This window comes from Ceratotherium simum, chromosome 13 (genome assembly GCF_057802395.1).
Source record: "Ceratotherium simum simum isolate JZ-2026a chromosome 13, ASM5780239v1, whole genome shotgun sequence".
NCBI lineage: Eukaryota > Metazoa > Chordata > Mammalia > Perissodactyla > Rhinocerotidae > Ceratotherium > Ceratotherium simum.
Genome location: NC_141912.1, coordinates 47,573,678 through 47,599,451, shown reverse-complemented (window position 1 = coordinate 47,599,451; position 25,774 = coordinate 47,573,678). Strand labels below are relative to the sequence as shown.

General features: G+C 36.2%; 1 protein-coding gene across 2 annotated transcripts in view; it reads right to left on the bottom strand.

The window, feature by feature from the left end:
• CD2AP (CD2 associated protein) overlaps nucleotides 1-25,774 on the bottom strand; it is a 139,380-nt gene that overhangs the window by 74,579 nt on the left and 39,027 nt on the right. The window contains exons 1-3 of one of the 2 annotated variants that reach the window (XM_087438689.1): nucleotides 22,381-22,599; nucleotides 21,769-21,929; nucleotides 4,821-4,974 (exon numbers count right to left, since the gene is read on the bottom strand). In XM_087438689.1, the coding sequence (XP_087294815.1) occupies nucleotides 4,821-4,974; nucleotides 21,769-21,792 (178 nt within the window). In that variant the 5' untranslated portion in view covers nucleotides 21,793-21,929; nucleotides 22,381-22,599. Of the gene's footprint in view, nucleotides 1-4,820; nucleotides 4,975-21,768; nucleotides 21,930-22,380; nucleotides 22,600-25,774 lie in introns of those variants that run through there. The other variant, XM_087438688.1, reaches the window with a different exon arrangement.

The following is a 25,774-nucleotide window of genomic DNA, read 5'->3' as shown; positions in this document are numbered from 1 at the left end:
TTACAGATTACAAAGTGCTTTAACATCACTCATGCAGTCTAGTCATGTCAGATCCCTATTCCCTGAAAATACCATGTACTTGCTTATCTCCGTGGGTCTTCCAAAGGTAGCAATTCTACCTGTAATGCTATACTCCCTACCTAAAGAAGACTTAAATACACCCTGCTTGACAACCCCAATGCAGAACTGTCCCTTCCTTTAAATCATAACTGCACATTATATATATCTCTAACATGGTTCTTAATAGTATAAAACAAATAATAATCACAAACATTTATCAAGCACTTCTTATAATACTTGTTAATATTTCTAAACCCTTATGAGGTAATTATTACTATCATCCCTGTTTATAGTAACTTGATGTCTTCCCCTGCTAGACTGTGAGTTTTGAATTATTATGCACGCCCACCTTTATTTGGCAGATTTCATTGCCCGCACTAACATTGTTCTCATGGTCTTATACTCCGTATTAAGGCATTCAGTAGATAAATGTGAAAAATTTCAGAAAAACTTTTTAGAAATGTACGGTAATTTTTGAAAAAAAAAAAAATCCCAATTGTGTGAAATTTCACACTCAGTAAAGTTGGTTTCCTTATTTTTTCTAGTGACAGAAAATTCTAAACTTCCAAATGTAGGTCATCAAGAACCGCAAGTATTTCATGGTTCTGAAAAATAGATCTAAATATTCAGATCAAACAGAGCTCTTAAATTATGCAACTATTTCTCACTGAAGATTACTGTTTTTAATCTTTCCATCAAGTGCTAAAGTGAAGAGCATACCACACTCAGAAGGTGGGAGGTTGATGCTAAAATTTCAGAGATAGAAGCAAAAGGATTCTTGATCCACTTTTGGTTCCATGTGGTTCTGAAAAGTGTACCTTCAAGTTTTATTATAGCATTTAAATTTTTCTAATATCAAAAATTTTTTCAATCAATTTCTTTCTCCAGTAAGCAAAGAAAATCATCAAATGTTAAGAAACAGTGACTGAGCCATTTGCTATATGGTTGAATCTTCTTTAAAAATTCTTTCATATCCTTAGCAATAAAAAAATCCTAATACTTAGGCCATTATAAATGAAAGATTCAAGCTGGTCAAGATTCTAGCTATAGTGTTGAGATATACTATGTGACAAAGACAATCAAAATCTTAGAAAATATTAGCACTATCACCACCATGAAGAAAAACTTATGTGATTGGGGTGAAGTTATCATGTCTACAATGTACTTTCAACTGATTCATTTAAAAAACGTATTTGTATATGTATATAGATAAAGCCAATGTGACAAATGTTAACAGCGAACTATGTTCACTGCACAATTATTCTTTCAACTTTTCTGTACGACTTTAAATTTTTCAAAGACAGGCTGCAGCTGGGGAGGACTCATTTGAGTGAGTCTTTTTCTCCTATGAGTCAGAATATTTTAATGTCAAAGAGCAGAGCCTGAACTAATATGCCCATTTTTTTTTTTTTTTTTTTGGGGGGAGGAAGATCACCCTGAGCTAACATCCATGCCAATCCTCCTCTTTTTGCTGAGGAAGACCGGCCCTGAACTAACATCTATTGCCAATTCTCCTCCTTTTTTTTTTCCCTTTTTCTCCCCAAAACCCCAGTAGATAGTTGTATGTCATAGCTGCACATCCTTCTAGTTGCTGTATGTGAGACGCGGCCTCAGCATGGCCAGACAAGCGGTGCGTCGGGGCATGCCCGGGATCCGAACCGGAGCTGCCAGTAGCGGAGCGCGCGCACTTAACTGCTAAGCCACAGGGCCAGCCCCATGCCCATTTTTTTTTAATGTATAATGTAAGGATGGATAGTCAGTGACTATATTTTAACAGTATTCAGAATTTTCACTATTTTCTTCAGCACTGACTCAAAATCAGGAGGCACACCAGGTGCTGCCAACTGTTTTCTGGAAATGCAACACTATGTAGAATGACATGCTAGTCAACTAACTTTTCATGTAGCAACATCATTTCTTTCGGTACAACTACCAGTGATCTATCAGTATCAATTGAAATGTATCTTTTACATTCAAAATAATTATTAACTAGATGAAAAATCACTTCTGCAGCATGAGTTTCCACTAATAAGGAAAACAAAGTTACAAGCACTGGTGTCTTCCCTCACATGCCAAGAGCAGATTCACATCTGGAAACAATTTTTTCCAAATGTAAAGTGAAATATCTACTAATATTCCACATTGAATGTTATATAGAGTTGTGATGCTGAAAGATGTCAATTCTTTACTCTGTAAGTAAAATACTCTACACCATTATCTTTGTGCCTGATTTTACAAGGGTCTCAGCAGTAACGTGACTTGTACCTGTTTTTGCTATAGGAAGTGTAAATTTGTTCTCTTCTAGAACTTCAGCAACTTACAGTAGTCAACTTTGTCCCGGAAAACATTATTCTGTGCCCACTCTAGAAAATACCTGTCTTTCCAAAGAAGTTATCATGCTTAACTTACATGCAATAGCAGAAGTTTCAATGGCTTCCTGACTAGACTTCACAAAAAAGCCAACACTTTTTTGGCTTTAGAGACTAGAGAAAAAGAGCTAACAAGTCCAGTTTCCAGATCTTTAACATCATACTATCTATTTGAATGTCTCCTTTTTAGTCGTTTAGACACAATTCAACACAGATGCAGATTCACTTCTCTTGGTACACAGAGATTTAAATTCAACAGTCACACTGCAGTGTTTATCATTATCAACTTTTACAATAGTTTTAAGGTTTTTTTTTTTAATAATAGTATCAGTTAATAGTATCCACTACTATTTAAAATTACAATTAACCACTTTTGAATAACTGGTCTATTTTGTGAATTAAGGATATGATGCAAACTAATAGCAACAAAATAAAAATCAGATTTAAAAAAAACATTAGCTTGCTTTTCCTGGAAAAGCAATCTAAAAGCAAAAACAACCTGCATCCTGTTTTAAATGTTAGCTAGCAACAAATGACCAATTTAGTCCTTGCAGCACATGCACTTGAAAAGAAGTTATGGAGGAGATCCTTAGGAAAAAAAGCCTAAGCCTTCTGGCAGCAACTACATAATGGGTTTTCCTTCTTACAAGAAAAAGAATTATGACCAGTGTTCTTGAGGAAAGCAAAACTCATGTGTCCTTTCCTATTAGGAGATTTTATATTATGAATAAAATATTCATAATCTTGAAGCCCTCTGTCTAGCCTCTACTTAAGAAAGAAACTTGTCCCTTTATAGCTCAGTAAAGCTAAAGAAAGTGGTAAATGGATTTTACAATAGGCAGAGGTCATAAATAACCCTTCCATGGGCCTAAAAACTCTCCCTGTGCACAGAAATTCTATATAAAAGTTCACCTGTAGGATGTGGGCACACTTTCTGTTATCTGTCCCTCAATCTCCAAACAGAGTTTCAGCGTCCAGGACAATTAGAACTAATGAAACTGTCCACCTTCAGACAGCAGGCTGAAAGCAGTATGGGTAATACCTAAACTTTTTTTATTTATTTATTTTTTTGTGAGGAAGATTAGCCCTGGGCTAGTGTGCCTATCTTCCTCTACTTTATATGGGACGCCACCACAGCATGGCTTGACAAGTGGCACGTCAGTCCACACCTGGGATCCGAACCTGCGAACGCCAGGCCGTGGAAGCGGAGAGCACGAGCTTAACTGCTACGCCACAGGGCCAGCCCCTAAACATTTTTTGTACAGTGCATTTACTAGGAAACAAAGAACATGTAGAACTCTTTAATTGGTCTGTATCAGTGTCATGAAATGTTTCATTTTTATGCAAGTCTGTTTTTATTTTATGAAAATAATCAAAGGTTGATATAACCCAGAAAGTAAAGGTTTCCCCAAACTTCACATACAGTAGCATAGAAAGTAACAGGATGAGATATAAGGACACTCTTTGAAAATCATAAATAGTCTTACATTTGTGAAATATAAATAAACAAAATTTTACTACTGTAGACTATTTGGTACCACAAGGGATTTACAGACCACAATATCAAAGACGTTGATCTAAGATAAATGTGGTTAAATACTCATTTACTACTTATTAAATCAAACTGAACACAATAATTAGTATTCAATATCAAGGAGCTTCAGGTTTTACTATGTTAAAACACTATCTGTTCTCATAAATGTTGTACTTCTTTGTACATGTTTAATGTCTAATACCTTTTTAATAAGTCCTTCCAAACTCTATAAGCTCTCTGAGAACAGCAATATCACCTGTCTTTTTACCACTTTCTCATCAGCAGCAAATTAAAACTCAAGAGTTCAAACGATCTAAGGTCATAAGATGAACTCAAACTCACGTCTGATTTCAAATGTGGTGCTCTCCCTCTACGTTAGACTGTTCTCCCAACATATTTACAGAGTACCAAATACTTTAAAAAAGGTACTCTGCTGGGCCAATCACCTTGGAAAACAATGTATACATTCAGATGTCTAACCATTAAAGAAAACGTACTATAAAATTCTTGTATCTATACTGCTTAAGGATGAGCAGACATTTTAGCATCCCATTAAATAAATTATATTATAATAAAGGCAAAGTGCTAACTATTCAACAGAGCTTGCAAGATTAACAAGAAAACGAAGCCTCATATTTTAATTTATAATTCCTATAGACAGTTGTCAGTAGCTCATGCTGGATTATCATAGGAAGATTGCCTACATGGGCCAATAACTAGTAACATGAGAGTAAGGAGGAAGTTTCTGCAATCTGCTGCAAAAAGTTGAGCTGATTTTTCTTAACATAATTAATGAACAGTTATATAACATCCTTCTATTTTGATTCAATTAAACCAGAAAGGAATTATTTACATACTCTTCTTAATGTTTTTGGTTTGTGGATGTGGCTGAATTCCTCCAGCTGGAAGTCCATAGGTGCTTATTCGTTGTACAAGACTGGCTACATTTCCATGTCTTTCCCGTTTGATGGGCAAATTGTCATCCTTGGATTCTGTCTCTCTCTTAATTTCCTATAAAAGGAGAAATCAGTAAACAGGCAAATTAAGTTATATTTTATTAAATTCTCAAATGTAAAATACCAAAAAACAGCTATAGTGATTATTATATAAAACATGATATCAACAGTTTTCAACCTTTTTCTCTGACCACACATATCTAAAGAATACAACACACTCTGGTAACAGTGACTCATTATGAGTTTAAGTCTTATCGGAACTGGAGATGGAGAAAAGAAATGGAGGCTGAAACATCACCTCCACCCAACACACAAAGAAACCCTGAGATACATAAACAAACAATAAGACAAACAATAATTCTAAGTCAGGGATAGGCAAACTTTTTCTACAAAGAGACTAAAATAGTAAAATATTTTAGGATTTGTGGGCCACACGATCTCTTGCAACAATGAACGCTGTCATTTGTAGTGCAAAAGCAGTCACATACTTGAATAAACATAGTTATGCTCCAACAAAACTTTACTTATAGACACTAAAATTTCAATTTCATATAATTTTCACACTCAATATTGTTCTTCTGTTGATTTTCCCCAACCGTTTATAAAATTTGTAGCTAGCATTCTCAGCTCACGGACATTACAAAAACAGGTGATGTTCAGATATGGCCCATGGGCTGTAGTTTGATGAACTCTGTTCTAAGTCATAGATCTAACAGAAAACATGCAAACCTTCACGAAAAGAACTATGAAATTTTATTCAAAGACTTAAAAGACGACAAATGAACGGAAAGTCATGCCATGTTCGGTGATTGAAAACTCAGTATCACAAAGACATCAACTCTCCCTAAAAATGATGTAATGATACAATGCAATTCCAGTAAATATATCATAGATTTGGGAGAGCAATTTAATAAACTGGTTCTAAATTTGTACAGAAAAACAAAAGGCCAAGATTAGCCAGAATATTTCAGGGAAAAGAAAGTAAGGAGACATTTTTTTTAACTTAGATATAAAGAAAAACTATATGATACTATAAATTACACAGTGTGGAAACTGGCATAAAAACAGACATACTGATGAATGAAACAAAATAGAGACTCTATAAACAGACAAACTTGATTTATAACAAATAAAAAGTGAGGAAAAAATTGAATCTTAAAATATATAGTGTTTGTAAAACTAATGCTCCATATTTAGGGAGTAGGAAATGAAATTGGATTCCTACCTCACACATTTGATATTAAAATTAACAATTTCTGTTTATTAAAAGTAACCATGAAAAAGAAGCAAATCATTAACCAGAAGATATTTTTTACATATAAGGTTAACAAGGAATTTGTATCTCCAGGTGTTAATGTCTACCACAATGTTAACCAGTTGTTACTCTCCAGTTGGTAGGATTTCAGATGATTTTTGACTTATTTATACTGTTTAGAAGCATTTGATGCTTGTTTTGTTTTTATAACAACGTGTATCATTTTGCAATCAGAAAAAAAGTTTTTCATTTTGGGAAAGCTATTAAGTTGTTGAATAATTGTGAAAAACTATTAAAGTACAAATCATAGAAGACAAAATATTTCACACTGTAGACTGCTTCATTTTTATTGGTAATGCACTTAAGGAAAAATACTTCAAACTGCTACTAATAATACTTGACATGTCAACAACTGAAAACCTCAGTTTTCAGACTGCACTAAATATTTTTCAAACTAATGAAAACATTACATCTATGTAAAGACTTGTAGTGACAACATCAACAAGCCAAAGAATATTTATTTTGGATTCTCCTGTCTCATGAGCTACCTACATTTAAAAAAATAAAAAGTCATATGTCTGAGAGCTATTGTTGCTTTCTAGTATAGGAGACCAAGAACTTGGCTTCACATCCAAATCTTGTTCCTCTAGGAAAGCAACTCCAATTTGACCAAATGGGAGTAAGAGCACAGGTTCAGGAGACAGATGACCTGGGTATAAATCTTGGTTCTATCCTGTTCACTCGCTATGTAATTTTGGGTATTTGTGTTCTTTTAATAAAAATTTACCATATGAATAATTATGATATATTAATTGAGACAACGTTTCTCATTTCTAAAAAAATTGATTTACAACATACTGCTCAAGATCTAGAAACATTTTAAGGATATTCAATATTCTGAGACATTCACATCCATGAATATTAGATATAATAAATCTTCTGAGGACAAAAGGAAAGAGAAGAAGCAAAGAAAAAATATATACAGTCTACACCGAATAGGGAAAACACAGGTTTACAGCCTTCCAAACATCAAGTGCCAACTAAGATATTATCACAAGTCCCAAGTAACCTCAAGGCTCTAAGCAAAATTACAAATAAGGTAAAGTTGGCTTTGAGCTCCACCTCCTCCTCCTCTGGAACTTCTGCCTACTACAATCTACCACCACCAGATACACACAGACACACTCTCACCAACCTACTCTCTTCCCTAGTTCATGGACACACAGTGCCGCCAAACCACTCTTTGGATATCATCTTCAATAACAAATTTTATTGAGTACCTATGATGTGTTAGTAAGGCTTCCAGTGTTTCTTCTCTCTTCTGTCCTTTACTTCCTTTTACCTAATCAGCCAGTAAATAAAACATATATTAACATTGTAGCATCTATTTTCTACCAACTTCGCTTCCTTTCCTGACTTTGAAAATGACTCCAGAAGATTCAGTAAAAAAAGAGTTGTCACTTAAAGAGTATCACATACATACAAAGCAAACTCAGAAAAACTCTGAATTTCAATCTACAAATGAGAGAAATCTCCTAGACGATAGGTAATGTCAATACAAACTGGCCAAGAAAAAAATACAACTAGGATAATCTCCATATAGATAAGAATGTACTATATTGATTGGTTTTGTTTCATAGATAAGGAGTAGGAAGTAGCAAATTAAAGGAAGATGAGAAATACAAGCAAATGAGGGGGAGCTAAAAAGGTTGGGAAGCAGATAGTTATTCTTAATCTATTAAAGTAATTAAACATACTTAACTCTTGACTACACTAACCAAAAACAGGTAACTTAAAAGATAATCACCAAAATTCACAAACCACTCCTTCATGTTGTAATATATCTATATAATAATTTGGTTATCTGATCATGTCCAGTGCACCATCATGATCTAAAAATAGAAAGCAATTAACTTCTATATCATAGAATCAAAGGTCACAAAGAATAATAAAAACCAGAATAGAGGGCAAGAGCTTCTTTTTACCTCTCAAACGAAAGAGACAGGTTATTTAATCACCAAATTTCTAAAGAGAGTTACTGTTCTGCTTACGCTAATTGAAATCTAAGAAACATACTTAATTATTTTTAACATTCATGATTTCCAAAAGTGTTACATAGAACTAGTACCTCCAACTTTACAGAAGCGTGTCAGAATATATAGAAAAGTGATATCACTAAAGAATCAGGAAAATAAGCAGAATTAAAAGTTTATTTGGGGGCCGGACCAGTGGCCCAGGCGGTTAAGTGCGCACGCTCCACTGCAGCGGCCCGGGGTTCGCTGGTTCAGATCCCGGGCTCCCGGGGCACACTGACGCACCGCTTGTTGAGCCATGTTGCAGCGGCGCCCCATATAAAGTAGAGGAATACGGGCACAGATGTGAACTCAGGGCCAGTCTTCCTCAGAAAAAAGAGGAGGATTGGCATCAGATGGTAGCTCAGGGCTGATCTTCCTCACAAAAGAAAAAAAATGTTTATTTGGTACACATCCACTGTTTTAGCTTTGACTGAGTCAACAATAGACCCATATTTGAAAAATTAGGTTTCCAATCTAACAAAATGCTTTACCCCATTACTAAAGTTTTTATTTTGTTTTTTTGGAATTAAGTCATAGTATATAAGGAATGATCCAGAAGGAACTACTTCAAGTCATTAGATTTTCCTTTTTATTATGATTAAACTGGATATTCACAAAAAGCCCTCAAGTCCAAAATAAAATGACTAACAGGAGAAAAATCTCCTTAATATGAAACCAAAATGTACCTTCTGAGTGCAAATATATCAAAATCGTCAAGGGAAACAACAATGACAGACATAATATAGCAGGACTATTTTGAAAGTTTCTAAACTTACTCTCTCCCCCAAAGATGCTATTCTCCACATAATTGTTGTCTCTCCCGTATGGACAAAGGGCCTCCCTATTTCAACAGCCCCTCCCCCATTTGGAAAAGGCAAAAGTAGGAAAAGACAGGGAAAAAGTTATGTACAGTCATTGTCAGTGGCATCCTACTCCTTCCCTTTTCCTATCACAAGAATGTTAATGAGAGCCAAGTGAAGTAGAGTGGGATAAACACTAAATAAAGAACTCTTCTTTTACCCATATTCTTTCAGACATACCACAGCGTAAAACGGACTGAAAATACCCCAATAATTTATAATGGTGACATTTTTCATACTAGTTTTGTTAATTTAAAAAATGTTATTTGTGCTTTCAGCCCTAAGATGAAGGGGTTTCAGGATAAGAACTGCAGGGAATGAGGGCTAGTGTATCTATGACTCAAAAGACATCAGGCCTACATGGATATCCTTCGCTCAAAGCTGCTAGACTCCTTGAGGCCACAGATGACACTGACAAGCAGGCAATGAGTGTTGACCCAAAGAGTAAGACTGGGAGAAATCCCAGGTCTGGCACTCAAGCTTTTGTGGTTTAAATTATTTCTACAACTTGAAATACCTTAGCAGAAACAAAATTTATTAATTCCTTAAGGGGAAAAAATTAGAATTTAACTTTCCAGGTAAGTCTTGGGTAAACATTAACATGATTTATATAATAATGTCTTGAATTTAAATTTACGGTGTAAAAAACAGAATATAATGGGGGAAAGGGATACAAATAATTCAGTTTAAAAGATATTCTTAGAAAACAGTCAATAAGGTATCTACCAAATTCCTCAAAGTGCAAGGAGGCTGAAGGAGTGTTATAAACAGGAAAGAAATGTACTCTCCACAATAGATACTTCTATACTGCTTAAATTTTGTTTCAACATGTATTACTTCAGTGATTTTTTTTAATGAAAAATCTAGTGTGCCCACAAATAACAGTGCTATAAGTCAAACTGTTCTACAGTACTTAGAGGAAGGTCTTAGTTGTGTGAGCACACATTACTAAATTTAAATCCTTACACATCTTTTCTAGCATTACCTGTACAGAACTATTTCTCTAATTCAGTGAATACAGTCTCTATGACATTCAGAATATTATCAAAAATAACCCAAGTCACAGAACAAATTGTTCTTAATCACTATGTAATGTTTTACAGTATGTAATAGAAAATGTACTATGATGTATCATAAATGACTATACACAACTTTGACATTTCATCTGTTGTTTTTATCCTAATTCCCATTAAGCAAGTAAAGTCATCCTCCATCTAGTATTCTGATATCTAGAGTTGTTTTCCACTCTAATGTGTTTCCAATTAATGAAAGTAAATCAAACACCAAATGTTCTTCTGATATAAAGCTAGCTTCCTGAACTGTTCTATTAAACTCAGCAATACATCTCCTAATGCTTGAAAACATCACTGATATTTATCTAAGCAAACTAAATAACAGTTTGCATAAAGGATTCAAAAAAATAAAGGTCACAAAAAATCAAACTGTCATGTCCTTCATTCAAATAATAATTCTGCTTATGGGAACAGTAGAATACCAACAGATTTAAAAACTAAATCAGCATTCTTCTAGAAAAAGAATGTGATATTTAAAAACAAAAACATCACTGAGACCCTTCCAAACAGCAATGTATATCAGATCACCATCTATTTCCCCACATTGCTATTTAATTTTTCTTTAAAAGCAGCTTTTAAAAAGATTTTAAATACATTTAAAGATCTAATGTCTACTTAACCATTTAACCTATGGAATCTAGAAATAAAATGATGACAAACATTTTTAAATGCAAGATAAGTTGTCAAACTGCCTAATTATTTTAAAAAAGCAGATTCAATGATTTAAATCATTTTCCTAAATAGAAAAAAAGAATTGCCAGAACTTTAAGTCTAAACATAGAAAAAAAATCCAAATGATTTTTATTCACTTGTCAACTTCCTAAAATACTTACATGTGAGTAACTTTTGTTTCCGTGTTCCTTATTATATCAAAAAGTCTAAAACATTTTATCAAGCTCCAAGAACTCTTCAAAAGTGATCAAAATTTCATTTTAAATTTAAAAATATAAGGAAGAGAGGCCGGCCCCATGGCTTAGTGGTTAAGTGCGTGCACTCCGCTGCTGGCGGCCGGGGTTCAGATCCCGGGCGCGCACCGACGCACTGCTTCTCCGGCCATGCTGAGGCTGCATCCCACATACAGCAACTAGAAGGATGTGCAACTGTGACATGCAACTATCTACTGGGGCTTTGGGGGAAAAATAAATAAATAAATAAAATTATTAAAAAAAAATAATAATAAGGAAGAGAAATTCACTTACCAGCACTTGAATCATCTTCTGTGAACATATGCCCTTATTTTTTAAAGCACTAAAGTAAAAACATCACAACAATAACAGCTCATATAATAACCCGTAGCACCTCCAGGATCAGTATAGAGCTCACACAAGAAAGCTGCTTTGAGGCTCGCAGATTAGCATCCGCCATCCATAAATACTGTCCTGCTAATACTCTTTAAGTACAACTAATAAAGATCTTTCTGTTACCCTCTTTTAATAGCTTATTTCACCGATATTTCTTTGCTTTCTCCATAACCGCCTCTGCTTCAGCCCTTGTGAAACTACCAAGTGTGCCTTCTACAGTAGTGCTCCTCCCCTCCTCCTCCCCAGCCTCCTCTGACTCACACAGGTGATCAGACTATGCACTCTACCATATATGAAGCTCATCAGTGAACAGAGTCCACTAACATGTATTAAATGCCTATAACTAGTCAAGTGCACTCTTAGCTACTTTCATGTGTTATCTTAACCTTCAGAAGCGAGTCATAACTTAAAAGAAAATAAAGGGTATCAACTATGCTTATTACCTTTTTACTGAATGCTAATCTATTCTTATGTTAATGGTAACTAATGTTATATTTTTCTGAACACCAGCTTTTTAACAGCAGCTTAAGAAGAAACAGCTATTTTTACACCACTTCTAAAAGGAGGGCCGGCCCTGTGGCTTGGTGGTTAAGTGCGCGCGCTGCGATGCTGGTGGCCCGGGTTCGGATCCCGGGTGCGCATCGAGGCACCACTTCTCCGTTCATCCTGAGGCCGAGTCCCACGTACAGCAACTAGAAGGATGTGCAGCTACGACACACAACTATCCACTGGGGCTTTGGGGGGAAAAATAAAAATAAATAAAATCTTTAAAAAAAAAAAAATAAAAATAAAATAAAAGGAGAAACTCTTCCATATAATAAGTTTTTAGACTGTTACGGATGTGTTCTTACAATCTCTAATAAAATGCATCACCGTCTAGATTTCCCCTTACGGAGAGACGGAATAGATGTACTATTCCCTATTCCTCCCACTAAGTTCAGTTAAAAACTCTGGACATTATATATTAAAAAGAAATAGATAAAAATATTCTGAAAGTTGGAGAAAAGAAGGTAGACCAGCCAGAGAACAGGTTCCTCAGAACCTGGTTAATGAGTTCGCTGGGTTTTCTCTTTGCCTCATATATTCCAGATTTGGTACTAGAAAAGCTGGCAACCTGGAAATGCTCATAAGCAGAGAAGAAAGCTCTACCAAATGTCTGCTCTTTCTAGCCAAAGGACCAAGAAAAGGGTAGGCTAGCAAGAAAGAAAGCTCTTAAACAATAACCACTCTACTGCTGTCAAATACCACAGAAAACCATATCCTTAGCCTGGGTGTGTCAGAGAAGGCCAAGTGGAGAGCTGGGACTTTCCTCCCCAGCAGGTGGGAATGAGACCCCTCTCCCCCTACTGTCAGTGGAGGCCACAAGGCAGAACTAATGAGGCACACCTGCCCTTCCAGCAAGGAGGGTTATCAGTCAAAACCTAATGGAACCTGAACTCGCACCTAACCCAGCAGTAACGAGGAGTTCCTTGTTACTGCTGGGTGAGAAACTGGCTGGCCTTGGAGTTAACTCATTTTTCTTTTTTCAGCACAGGTTCCCTCTTGAGTAAAATAAAGCTTAGATTTAGATCCAAGGTCCTCAACCAATATTCTGATTTTTTAAAATATTTTTACCACTAATACTTCTACCAGGACTTGAACACAAATCCTCAGCTTTTAATAACAAGTCCTCATAGATGTCTGCTTTCTCTCCTTTTTCAGTAATCGAACCAACTTTCCAAAGGCATTTTATTTTAGCCCCCTCATCTTCAAAGAACTACCTTTTCCATTCCAAAGAACTCAACAAACAATCATTTCCACAGATCATTTTTCTAAATATAAGACTTCAGTTCCACAGAAAAGACCTATCAAAATTAGTTTTACCCTGAGGAGCTAGAGCTTACACAAATCCTGACACACTAAAAGCTTTTTCATTGTCCAGCTTCTCATCCAGTTGGCCCACTTTTAAATAAGATTTGATTGGTTCCACCACCACTATGACCACCAAGACTACAGATTTGGTTTAGGGAAATGGAAATACGCTGATCAGGCTAACAGTTTGTCCCATATTTTCTCCTTTTAACTACTCTCCTTTTTATTTTTGTCCTTCCTTAAAAACTACTAACTTTTTTTAAAGGGCAATTAGAAAAGTTCTACTTTATTTACCTACTTTATTAGTATTAACATTTAACAGCACCTGACATATGCAGGCACTGAAAAAAACACCCATTTATTGATTAAATTAACAATTTAGTTGATTTGCATCTGATTTCCCCTTTGAAATGGATGGGCAGTTCCTGAGAAAGAAAATAACCGTATAAAATAAAATCTGACATATCTACATACAAAGCATATACAGACAAAATCTAATTCCTACCAACAACCCAACCAGGTGGGATTCCCCACTTTTACATATGCTCTAGAGTGAAGCATCTTTAGGAAGAACACACAGTAGGTGTGTGATTGGGTATGGGGGGAGGGGTTAAGAAGTCAAATAGAGATCTACACATCCTGACTTCAAAGGCCATGTTCCTTTCACAACGCCATGCTCTCTTCTTGAAGTAGCTCTAGTACGGTAGTTGGCAACAGCAACCATCACATTGAGCCTACCTTCCTCTAATTTCAGGGATCCTTCTCAAAGGGAATTTGTTCCTTATCTCCTCTACACCCTTCTGTGTTTTATTGCCCAAATAACCTTCGAGATGCTATCCAAGAACACCCAGCTCAAAGTATCAATGGCATTTTCCAGCCCCCACCACTCATTTTTTTTCTTTCAAAGCACTCATGACTATTAAAAATGACCTTCGTCTTATTCATTTATTTTTTCATATTTTTGTTGACCCCCCACCATTACAATATAAGCTTATAAAGAGGAGAGACCTTATCTGTGTTATTCACCATTGTGTCCCTAGTATCTATAAAAAGTCCTAGCACACAGAACCTCAGTAGATATTTGAACAAATGAATGAATGGCAAACAGAAAAGAATAAAACAATTGAGAGGCAGGGTATAGAGGACGATATGCCACAGTATTGCTACTGATCTTATTAAAAAACAGCTCAAGAGAGGATACCTAGAGAACAAGGATATTGAATAGACCCATTATCTAAATAAAATTGAAAGCCCTGCTCTAACTGCTGCAAGAGACATGTGGCTGACGAAAAGCACATGCTGCAAAGAAAGCCTACTGAGAAGTATCCCTTAATTGGTGCTAAAGTTGCTGTTAAACTTATTTGCAATGTAGAAAAAAATCTCTTATTTTACTCTTATTTAACATAACTCACTAGCTGGACTACAATAAATTCTGCATGAAAAGATGTACTCTTTCATTATTTTATGCCACCACTGAGATTTTGATGTTGGTATTATAGTGTAAGCTATCGTATTCTGACTAATACCCTGAGCCGCCTTCTAATTTCCTTAACCTGTATAACAAAACCTTGTTTTTCAGCAGAATTTCTAGAAATGGAGTCAGTAGAAGAACATGAATGAAACTGATTGATTCCATTTTATAAAGTTACCTACAGAAAACTTTACATGAGCATTGTAAGCCCTGCTTTATTTTCTAAATACCTTATTATTTTTACATTTTTCACATATTTCCATTCCATCTTTAGACTCTGAAATGCACTTAATGTCAAATGCCTTTTTCTAAAATCTCTCGTTTCATTTTGGAAAAAAAAAAAGTTCGTTTCCATAAAAATGCAATTTGAGGAAGCAGTTTTTTCTTTTTCCAGGGTCAATTCTAAATTAGGTTATCACAAGCACTTTTTAATTTTATAATTCTAACATCTTTAACTATGCTGACGCTACTGGGGAATTTCAACAGCTAAGATTCGTATCTCTGTCCTTAGATTTTCAAAAGCAAAGAACGTAACAAAATGACCACATTTCTCTAACAACCAGCACATACCATATATACTACATTTCTCATCTAAAAATAGCCTGACATTTGCCTATCATAGAGCTATCTACCACAAAATCCTTGCCCCACTATTACCAGTATGACTTTGGGCAAGAATGACATTCCCCATGTAACTTTCAAAGATGTCAGAATAAAGTGAGAAAAAAAATATGTGTGAACATGCAAAGTATTAACACAAATAAAAAGTATTATTAGCCTATTAGCTATCCCTTCATTTCCATTCTCACTGCACCACTCTCGTCTCCATTATTATACTTCATAGCTTCAACTCTCTTTAAAACCTTTCCTTCTCACTCAAATTAATCTGTTAAAGCATTCTATCTTCTCTCTCCTGTCTCCAAAAACCCTGACTTCCCTATTATCTTTTAAATAGTTTGAAAACCTTTAAATGATATTCAAAATGCACTGTACCATTGGTTTTAATCCATACTTTTGCCCTTAAACTCCATTACCACCCCAATATGAAAACTTCTCATTCAGCCAAAGTAGTCCATCTAATTATTTCTACCACAAAACACCTTGTGCTTTTGCCAGACACAGACTACACTGAGTATTCATCTAACCTATCTTTTTTTTTTTAATTTTATTTATTTATTTTTCCCCCAAGGCCCCAGTAGGTAGTTGTATGTCATAGCTGCACATCCTTCTAGTTGCTGTATGTGGGACGTGGTCTCAGCATGGCCGGAGACGCGGTGCGTCGGTGCATGCCCGGGATCCGAACCCGGGCCGCCAGCAGCGGAGCTCGAGCACTTAACCACTAAGCCATGGGGCCGGCCCCATCTAACCTATCTTTAAGGATCAATTTAGGGGCTGGCCCCATCTAACGTATCTTTAAGGATCAATTTAGGGGCTGGCCCCATCTAACCTATCTTTAAGGATCAATTTAAGGGCCGGCCCCATCTAACCTATCTTTAAGGATCAATTTAAGGGCCGGCCCCGTGGCTTAGCGGTTAAGTGCTCGAGCTCCGCTGCTGGCGGCCCGGGGTTCGGATCCCAGGTGCACACCGATGCACCGCGTCTCCGGCCATCCTGAGACCACGTCCCACATACAGCAACTAGAAGGATGTGCCGCTATGACAGACAACTATCTATGGGGGCTTTGGGGGAAAAAAAGGAGAAGGACTGGCAATAGACGTTAGCTCAGGGCCAGTCTTCCTCAGCAAAAAAGAGGAGGATTAGCACGGATGTTAGCTCAGGGCTGATCTTCCTCACAAACAAAAAAAAAATCTATGAGGGAAAAGTAGACTATTTGATATTTTTTCATGTGAAAAAAATTTAATTAGTGCCTAAATCACATATATACAAAAAAGCAAGACTGATGAAAGACATATACTGAATATCAAAACTTCAAAACTAATGAAAACATAGAGTATCTTTAAACCTTGCCCGCTCCCAAGTTACACTTAGGTCACAAAAAGCACTTATGAAGGATAAAAGACATAAGCAGAAGGAAGACAAAGGACTAGTATTCATAACACCTTAAGAACTACTACAAATCAATGAGAAAATGAGCAAGAACTCAATGGAAAAATGGAAGAAATATCTGAATAAGCTATGTACATAAAAAGAAATTTAAATGGCCAATAAATGTGAAAAGATGCCTAACTTCACTAGCAATAACAAAAATGAAACACTGAAACATGGTGGATACTACTGCAGATCTGTAAAATTAGCAAAAAAAAAAAAAGCAGAAAAGAAAATCTGATGGTATGAAATGTTACTGAGAATGTGGAAGAAAAGCACTCTTTTTATACTACTGGTAGGAGATTAAATTGGTAGAATTATTTAATGAGAAATTTGACAATATCTAGTATAGCTGAATATGTGCATATTCTAGGATGTAGCAAATTCTCAGCTGTGTACATACCCTACAAAAGGATGTTCATTGCAGCACTGTTTTTAATGGCTAAAAATTGGAAAATAGTGCTAAATATTCAAAAAATGTGGTAGAGACATACAATGGAACACTATATGACTGTTAAAAAATTAACTAGTGCTAAAAGAATTTCTACGATACCACCAAATGTGCATTCCTAAACACAATAACATTTTGAAAGATTTACACACTAAAATACCACTGCTTATGTGAAAACTTCTAAACCGAACACTAAAAACACCCGTGATTATGCAAAAAGTATGATCTGGAGCAGATCACTCTAAACCAACGAAACTTTGGAACCTGAGCACTAAAAATATAAATAAATAAATAAATAACAACAACTGAAACCTCGAAAGATGGGCGATAACTTAAGACTGCCCAAGCAGTTATGACAGATGGATTCCTTAAGAGCTATTAAAAATGCATAAAAACAATGAAGTGGAAATGTTGGCTTGTGGACGCTGAGACAGCATAGACAGAAGTGGAGGTGAGCACCAGGGGCTAAGAGCCCTACAATGCTAGGACTATGTAACTTGGAGGAAAATACCCAGGAACAGATAATCATTTTAACAAAAACAAAAAGTTTTATTTAAGAGTCAAAAGAACTCTTGCCTATGCAAGCAGCCAAGCTGAGAGCCTATCCCTTTCTTGCTGAAATCATAATTCTATACTCTTTATCACAGCTCCCCTTACCTAGAAAAGAAACTAACACAACTTTCCCATTGTCCTGGTATTATTCCTCTATCTACCAATCATTTATGAGTTAACTAGTGTTACAAAACACATTGTAGCAGAAGTGAAATCTCATTGAAATCTCATGTTAAGTATAAAAAAAGTTGCAATCTGACACAATAATTATGTAAATATCTAAATCACACAAAATACTATTTGTGTATACACAGAGAAATATGTATTAAACTATGTATTAGAAGGATACATACAACTTCAGAATACAGGTGGTTGGGGGAGAGGGAAATGAGAAGGGGGTAACAAAGGTCTCAATTTTATCTGTAATGTTCTATCTCTTTATTATAAAGTAACACTGAAACAAAAATGACAAAATGATAAGATTCTGTACATTAAGTTCACAGATCCTTCTATATTCTTTGTAAAATATTTTTTAAATCATATAAAGATGAACTAACATTGCAAAGGGACACTGAAATGGAAAAGTGTCACAAAACAAATTTGCAGTGTCTATAAAGTTTTTCACAGTAGCTGCAAAAATGATTTGACCTTTCTATTCATCTTCCAGCTAATTTGAATATCACTGCTCTTCAGTATAGCTATCTGAAACAATAACAGGGACATAAGTTTTTTATAGGAAGCCTAGTTCTACCATCCACTCCACAGTCTCACATTTACAAAATAACATATGTACCCTAATGTCCCACTAAAAGGCTTATTTTCAAGTGGACAATGAATTATAAATTACAACTTTTCCTTGAATCTTTGCATATACATCTGAAGTGACAAGGCCAACTATCTTATTAAACTGTGGATTATCCACTGCTGTTGATTACCTGTGGTTTTTTTTAATAAAAATTTTACTTAGGAATAGTTTTAGGTTTACAGAAGAGTTGCAAAGGAGTGCACACAGTTCCCATATATCCTTCACTCAGTTTCCCCTAATGTTGATATCTTGCATAACCACGTTACACTTGTCAAAACTAAGAAATTAACACTGATACATTACTATTAACTAAACTACCGACTTTATACAGATTTCATCAGCTTTTCCACTAACATCCTTTTTCTGCTCCAGAATCTAATGCAGGATATCACAATGCATTTGGTCATCATGTCTTCATAGTCTTCTCTAGTCAACATCAGTTTCTCAGTCTGTCTTTGTTTTTCTGACCTTGAACTTTTTTTTTCGCTGAGGAAGATTCGCCCTGAGCTACCATCTGTGCCAATCTTCCTCTATTTTGTACGCGGGACACCAGCACAGCATGGCTAGTGAGTGGAGTAGGCCTGCACCTGGGATCCAAACCCATGAACCCAGGCTGCTGAAGCAGAACACACAGAACTTTAACCACTTGGCCACGGGGCCAGGCCCTGACCTTGAAATTTCTGAAGAGTACTGGCCAGGTATTTTATAGAACGATCCTCAATCTGGGTTTGTCTACTATTTTTCTCACGCTTAGACTGGGATTATGAGTTTGGGGGGAAGAATAAATACCACAGAGGACAAAGAGATACACGTTATCAACGTAATTTATCACTGATGATGTTAAGCCTTGATCACTTGGTTAAGGTAGTACTTGCAGGTTTCTCCACTGTAAAGTTACTATTTTTCTCTTTCATCTATTCTTTGGTCCAGCCCACACCTGAGGGATGCTTCTGAAAGGCGGAAGGGGGAGGGAAAGGAAGTATCTACAAATATCATTTGGAATAATTCTAGAAGATTTATCCCATCTCCCCTATTTACTCAACCATTTATTTATATCAGCACGGACTCATGCATATTTATGTTCTACTTTGGGTAATAATCAAATACTAGGTTATTTTGTTGCTCAAATTGTTCCAGCTCTGGACTTTGAGAGCTCTTACAGGTTAGCTCCTATGTTGCTTTGACATGGGCCCATCATTTTGTTTTTTCAAGGACTTCCTTACTTTCTGGCACTACTAGATGCTCAAGGCTCATCTTCTTATTTTCCTTGCCTTAGCACTAGAATCAGTCATTTCTCCAAGGAGCCCTGCTTCCTTTTATTGGAGAATGATATTTAGAAATCAAGATATGGGCACTGGGTATACTCACTGCTACTACCATGTCACTGCTTCTAGCACTCTCAGTGGAAAGAGCTGAGAAATATATCTATGCATGTATACTAATCCAAGTATAAAGACGCACATATATAATTATGTCTGTATGCATCTGTACATATTTTAAACTAAACATTGAGTTCATACTGATGTCTCCAACTCTACTCCAGTACCCTGTAATTTTTAATCCCAGATTAAGCTTCCCTCTATTACCTAGCATACTCAAACTACATCCCCTATTAGCAGGCAGTTCATTAAACTCAAGTTCTAGTATTATTTGTACTAAAAACAGGAAAGTAAAACATATTTCAAAATAGAGTCCCATGACAGATAATCTCCACTACTGGGAGTAAACATCAGTACACAATTAAAAGAACTATATAAATATTTCTTACTTATTTTTTTTAACCAGTGTTTTATTACTTCAATATATTTTCTCTGAAAAACCACTTTCCTTTAAAAAAAAAAAAAAGGGATGAGAGGCCAATGTCATGGCTTACTACATATAGACCCTCAATATATCCTTCAGAAGAAAACAGAAATTATGTGATTTGCCCTACATCATACCACCAACAAAGGGCAAAGCTGGAACTTGACTGTGTTGAAATCCAGTTATCCTACTCCAATTTCCATGGTATCTGCATTACATTCCATTTTAGGTTATAAAAAAGAAGTCAATGTATAAAACAAAAAATAAAAACAAACTTATAAGTTCAATTCCCTACTATAGCTTTTCTCAGATGTTTCAAGAGATAAAATATAACTAGGTAAGGTGTAGTTGGTTCACCTTCTCCAAAATCAATTAACAGAGTAAAGTATGTGTTTATACTTAGAGGTAAAAACCACAACTAAAATAAACACAAATTTATTCAGGGAACAAATATTTACTAAACACTCACATTGTGTGGGTATTCTAACAACTACTGTGCAAGATGGACAAAGAAATGAGACATATGCTCTAGCTTTCCCAAAAGAACTCATAATCATAATCTAATGAGGCCAGGAACATGGCTGAGTGTAAGAAAACTAACACAGAAAACAAGACAATTACAAATGAAGTGTAAATACACAGATACTCTTTACATTTTTTTTCTTCTCTAAACTATGGAGAACTTTATTAGTTTGTAACCAATTTAAGAATCTTGATTTTTTCCGGCAGAGGTGACTAGAATATTTACTAAAAAAGGAATGTTTGGTGGTGGTCCAAGAGTAACTGTTACTTAATAGATAACTGACACAATGCTGAAACTTAACAGGAATCTAAGACATTCTCAAAGGGCCTGGAAAAGCAACAAGATACAATATGACTCAAGTAAAGAGGCAACTATTCCAAACTTCAGTTCAGATTCTATATCTTATTAGCTATCCAACAGTGGATAAATCATTTAACTTCTCAGTCAAATGAGAATGTACAGAGCAAAACTACTTTGTAAATTACAAAGTGCTACCCAAACGCAAACTACTACTTTTAATTAAAAAAAAAAAATGACAGGTAGACAGATACATATACACATATACAAACCGACACACACACACACACACACACACACACACACACAGTGTTATTATCCACCAGGACACCAAGCAACAATGATAACCATTATAGTGGACCTCTAGTTTTTTAAATTCTACAGGTTAAATGTTTATCTAAAACATTTTAGTTTTAAATATACATTTATTTCTTAAAGATTAAATCCTATAAAGTAACAGCTAAAAATTTACCTGAGAATACTTACCTTAACAAAATTATCAGGAAACATTCCTCTTCTCCCATTTAGTTCTCCTTCTAGCCATCCTTCCTCCTGTAGTTTTTTCACGTTCCTGATGATTTCCCCAACTCGAATAGTTAATTCATCATCATGTATAGCATCATAGTCATACTCCACAATATAGTCAACTAAAAAAAGAAAAAATAAATGTCTAAACTTAATTCATGAAATACTATTAACCATATTAATAAACTCAAAACTAAGAAACTTGCAATAATTAATATTACAAAGATTATCATCAAGGCTTATGTCAATGATTTTAAATATTTGGCTACATCAGCAAATTTCTTGATTATCTTAGTATAAAAAACAGCACAAGTTTTAAGTAGATGCCTCAATACAATGCATAATTCATGTCATCAGTTACCCTTACAGTCAGATGTACACTCTTTGCGATAAATTCTAAGATGGTCCCTGTGATCCCCACCTCTTGATATTCACGTCCTTGTGTAATTCTCTCTCGAGTGTGGACATGACTGACCTATGACTGACTTCTAACCAACATAATATGACAAAGATGATGGACTGCACGTGACTACGTAAGATTTTAATGTCCATCTTGCTAGGAAGCTAACTTACCGACTTTGAAGATGCAAGCTGCTAAGCTGTAAGCTGGCCTACGGAGAGGGCCATATGCAAGCAACTAAGGAAGGTCTCTGGTGACAGCCAGCAAAAAACCAAGGCCCTCAGTCCAAGAGCCCATATGGAACTGAATGATGCCAACAACCATGTGAGCTCTCCCTAGGTGAGAACCCAGCCCTGGCCAAAAACTTGATTGCAGCTTTGCAGAGGACCCAGCTAGCCATGCCCAGACTGCTGAATCACAAAAACTGTGAGAAAATAAAAGTATATTGTTTTAAGCTGCTAAGTTTGTGGCAATATTGTCATAGAACAATAGAAAATGAATACACCCTAAAATGAAGGTTAATAAGGATCTATTTCACCTCCTTTAAGTAAAGAATTTTAGATGATAGTACATTATATATGTACACCATTAATATTTTATAAGGTTCAATAAAAGAGAATCAGTAACAGAATTCCTATTCAAGATGACAGATTAGCTGCACCTCCATTCATCTTTTCTTCTTTCTATAAGAATGATAAGAAATAAGAACATACACACACACACACACAACCACAACCAAAAAAAAAGGAAAGGGGGTATGGGCAGACATTGTTGGTTGCCAAACCAAGAGCCATTCCACACTGACTGCTCCTCCTCCTTCCTTTCTCACTGAACCTCGATTTTTTGTTCAGGTATTTTGAGACCCTAGACCTTTTATAAGTGGTATAAAAGTCCCAGGGGGTTAAATCTTGACCTCTCTAGATCAGTACTTCTCAATACTAATGTACAATCAAGCCATCTTGTTGACCTGCAGAAGTCTTCTTGCTGACTTGGGGAATCTTGTTTAAATGCAGACTAATTGGGGGCTGGCCCCGTGGCTTAGCGGTTAAGTGCACGCACTCCGCTGCTGGCAGCCCCAGTTCGGATCCCGGCCGTGCACCTACGCACCGCTTCTCTGGCCATGCTGAGGCCGCGTCCCACATACAGCAACTAGAAGGCTGTGCAACTATGACATACAACTATCTACTGGCGCTTTGGGGGAAAAAAAATAAATAAATAAAAATTTAAATGCAGACTAATTGAGTAGGTCCCAGGATACCTGCTGCTGCTGATCAAGGAGGCAAAGGTCTAAAGACAGTAGATTTATAGTAATTCCATTCACACATACACACACACACACACACACACACACACACACACCGGTTTTCAAATACAAATGTGATGGATGAATTCTGATAAGATGTGAGCAGAGGTTATGGGAAGGTTTTATTTAATGACCTTAAAAACAAAACACAAGGAAAGAACTTCCTCCTGCAGACTTCAGATGTTCTTCAGTGAGAAAGTAACGCCCAAAACTGCTACAACTATGAGACAAGAAAAACAGTAGATATGATTAGATGAAAGAGAAGAAAGATGAAAATGACCTGGATCTTTGCTAGCTTCAGCAAACCGTTAAATTAACCAATCCTAGAACTACAATACCTTTAGATTTCTTGTTATAGAAGTAGTTTTTTAACTCTTCAGTAAATTTTAGACAGGATTTCTATTTGCAACTGAAAAGATCCCACCTTGAGAAGGGAGCCAGCAAGAAATTTTTAAAACCTGTGAAAATGGATCCATAACTGATAAAGCCAAGAAGAAGCCTAAAGAACTTAAGGAAACTATAACTGAGATACCAAACTGCTCTGCAGAACCCCAGAAAAGCTAGAAATTGAGAAAAGGAGAGCTCGTGGGAAATGCAGAGCTGAAAACTGGGGAATTAATCTACATACAGAAGACCTGACACCCATTATCAACCACAATAGCTCTAAGACAGTAATGCTAAGTAGGCAGGCATTTTTCTCCTAAGGCAAAAAACTAAAGAGGTAATCTCACACACACACACACACACACAAAGTAGTTTGGGGAAACCAGTATAGCTACTATAGACGAGTGCTGGTTTCTTAGAGAAATGTCAACTGATTTCCAGAATTTAGAGGTCTCCAGAGCAAGGGGCAGCTCCCCATCTGCTAATTCTAAAATAAAACTCTAAGTCCTACCTACATAAACAGAGTTCCCAGTCAGATTCTTCTTTCTTTATTATTTATTCATAAATACGAGCAAATAATAGTTAACCATAAAAGACTATGATAAACTGGAAAATTACTCCTAGGCGAAACATACTTCCTCCACCTCCCCCTCCAACCTCCCAGAACAATTTAGTCCTAAAGCCATTAGATGTGGACGAGCACAGAGGGAGGGATGGGCGATGGGGAGGGGGCTGGTATGAGAAGTTGGAGGTCAAGAAGAGTAAAGAAGACATCCAAAGCTGGGATGGGGGTGGGAGTGAAGCTATCAGAGCCAGAAGTAGGGTGAGGAGGGCATCCACATATGGGATGTTCCCTAGTGCAGCATACAAGGACTCTAAGGCAAGGTGAGAAGGGCATCTGGGCAGAGGCAACCTGATACGGTGTGTCAGAGCCCAAGCACAGTAGAGAGGGCATGCAAGCTGAAAGGCAGCTTGGAGAGGAATATCAAAGGCCAAATGGTGTTGAGGGGGTGGGGGCAAATTTCCATGCAGAGGGTGGAGGCAACCTAGAATGGGGACTAACAGTCCAAACAGAAGAAGGTGTCCATGCATGGGTGGGGAGTGACAGAAGAGATGGAAGACTGGCTACATCCAAGAAGATTGATCAAATAAGTAAATATCATAAGAATAATGGAAGCCAAGTTTCTCTGTCAGAGAATTTACAAACATAAAGGAAAAAAGCTAGATTCAATCCCGTAATATTAAATGGGAATAAGTAGCATCAGTAAGAACTTACAGTTTTCAATACACAAATATTCACACACACAGACACACACACACACCCTAGCTCTGTCCACTGAAAGGGGCTAAAACCAGCAACACCCCAATGGCAATGAGCAAACCTAATGCTAAGATCTTATAAATACCACTTTCCACTAAAAGGACCCAGGAATCCTTGAGCAGACAGACAATTCCAGGGCTAAGGCAGGAAAAGTACAAGATAAGCCTGGAACACAGTGTTGTGCCGGAAAGCAAGGAAGTTCTCAAAGAAAGATGACGTGATGCCAAAGGACACAAAGAAGTGATATCAAAATGCTCATACTGACTAAATCAGGACAATTTGAGCATCAAAATAATGACAATAACAGAATATACCCCACTGAATAAAGTAAAACCACGAGTCCATCCATGTTCCACAATTTCTTAAATTTAATGGTTGAATTGTGATTAAGTAGAAGGTTCTGGTTTGTAGAAAATGCATATTAAAATATTCAGTAGAAAGGCATCAGTCAGGAAAAAATTGTTTGTACTGAACTTCTAAAATTTCTACAACTTACTGTTTCAAAATAAAAAAGTTTTTAAACATGCACAAATTAGTAAAGGCATACCTCGTTTTATTG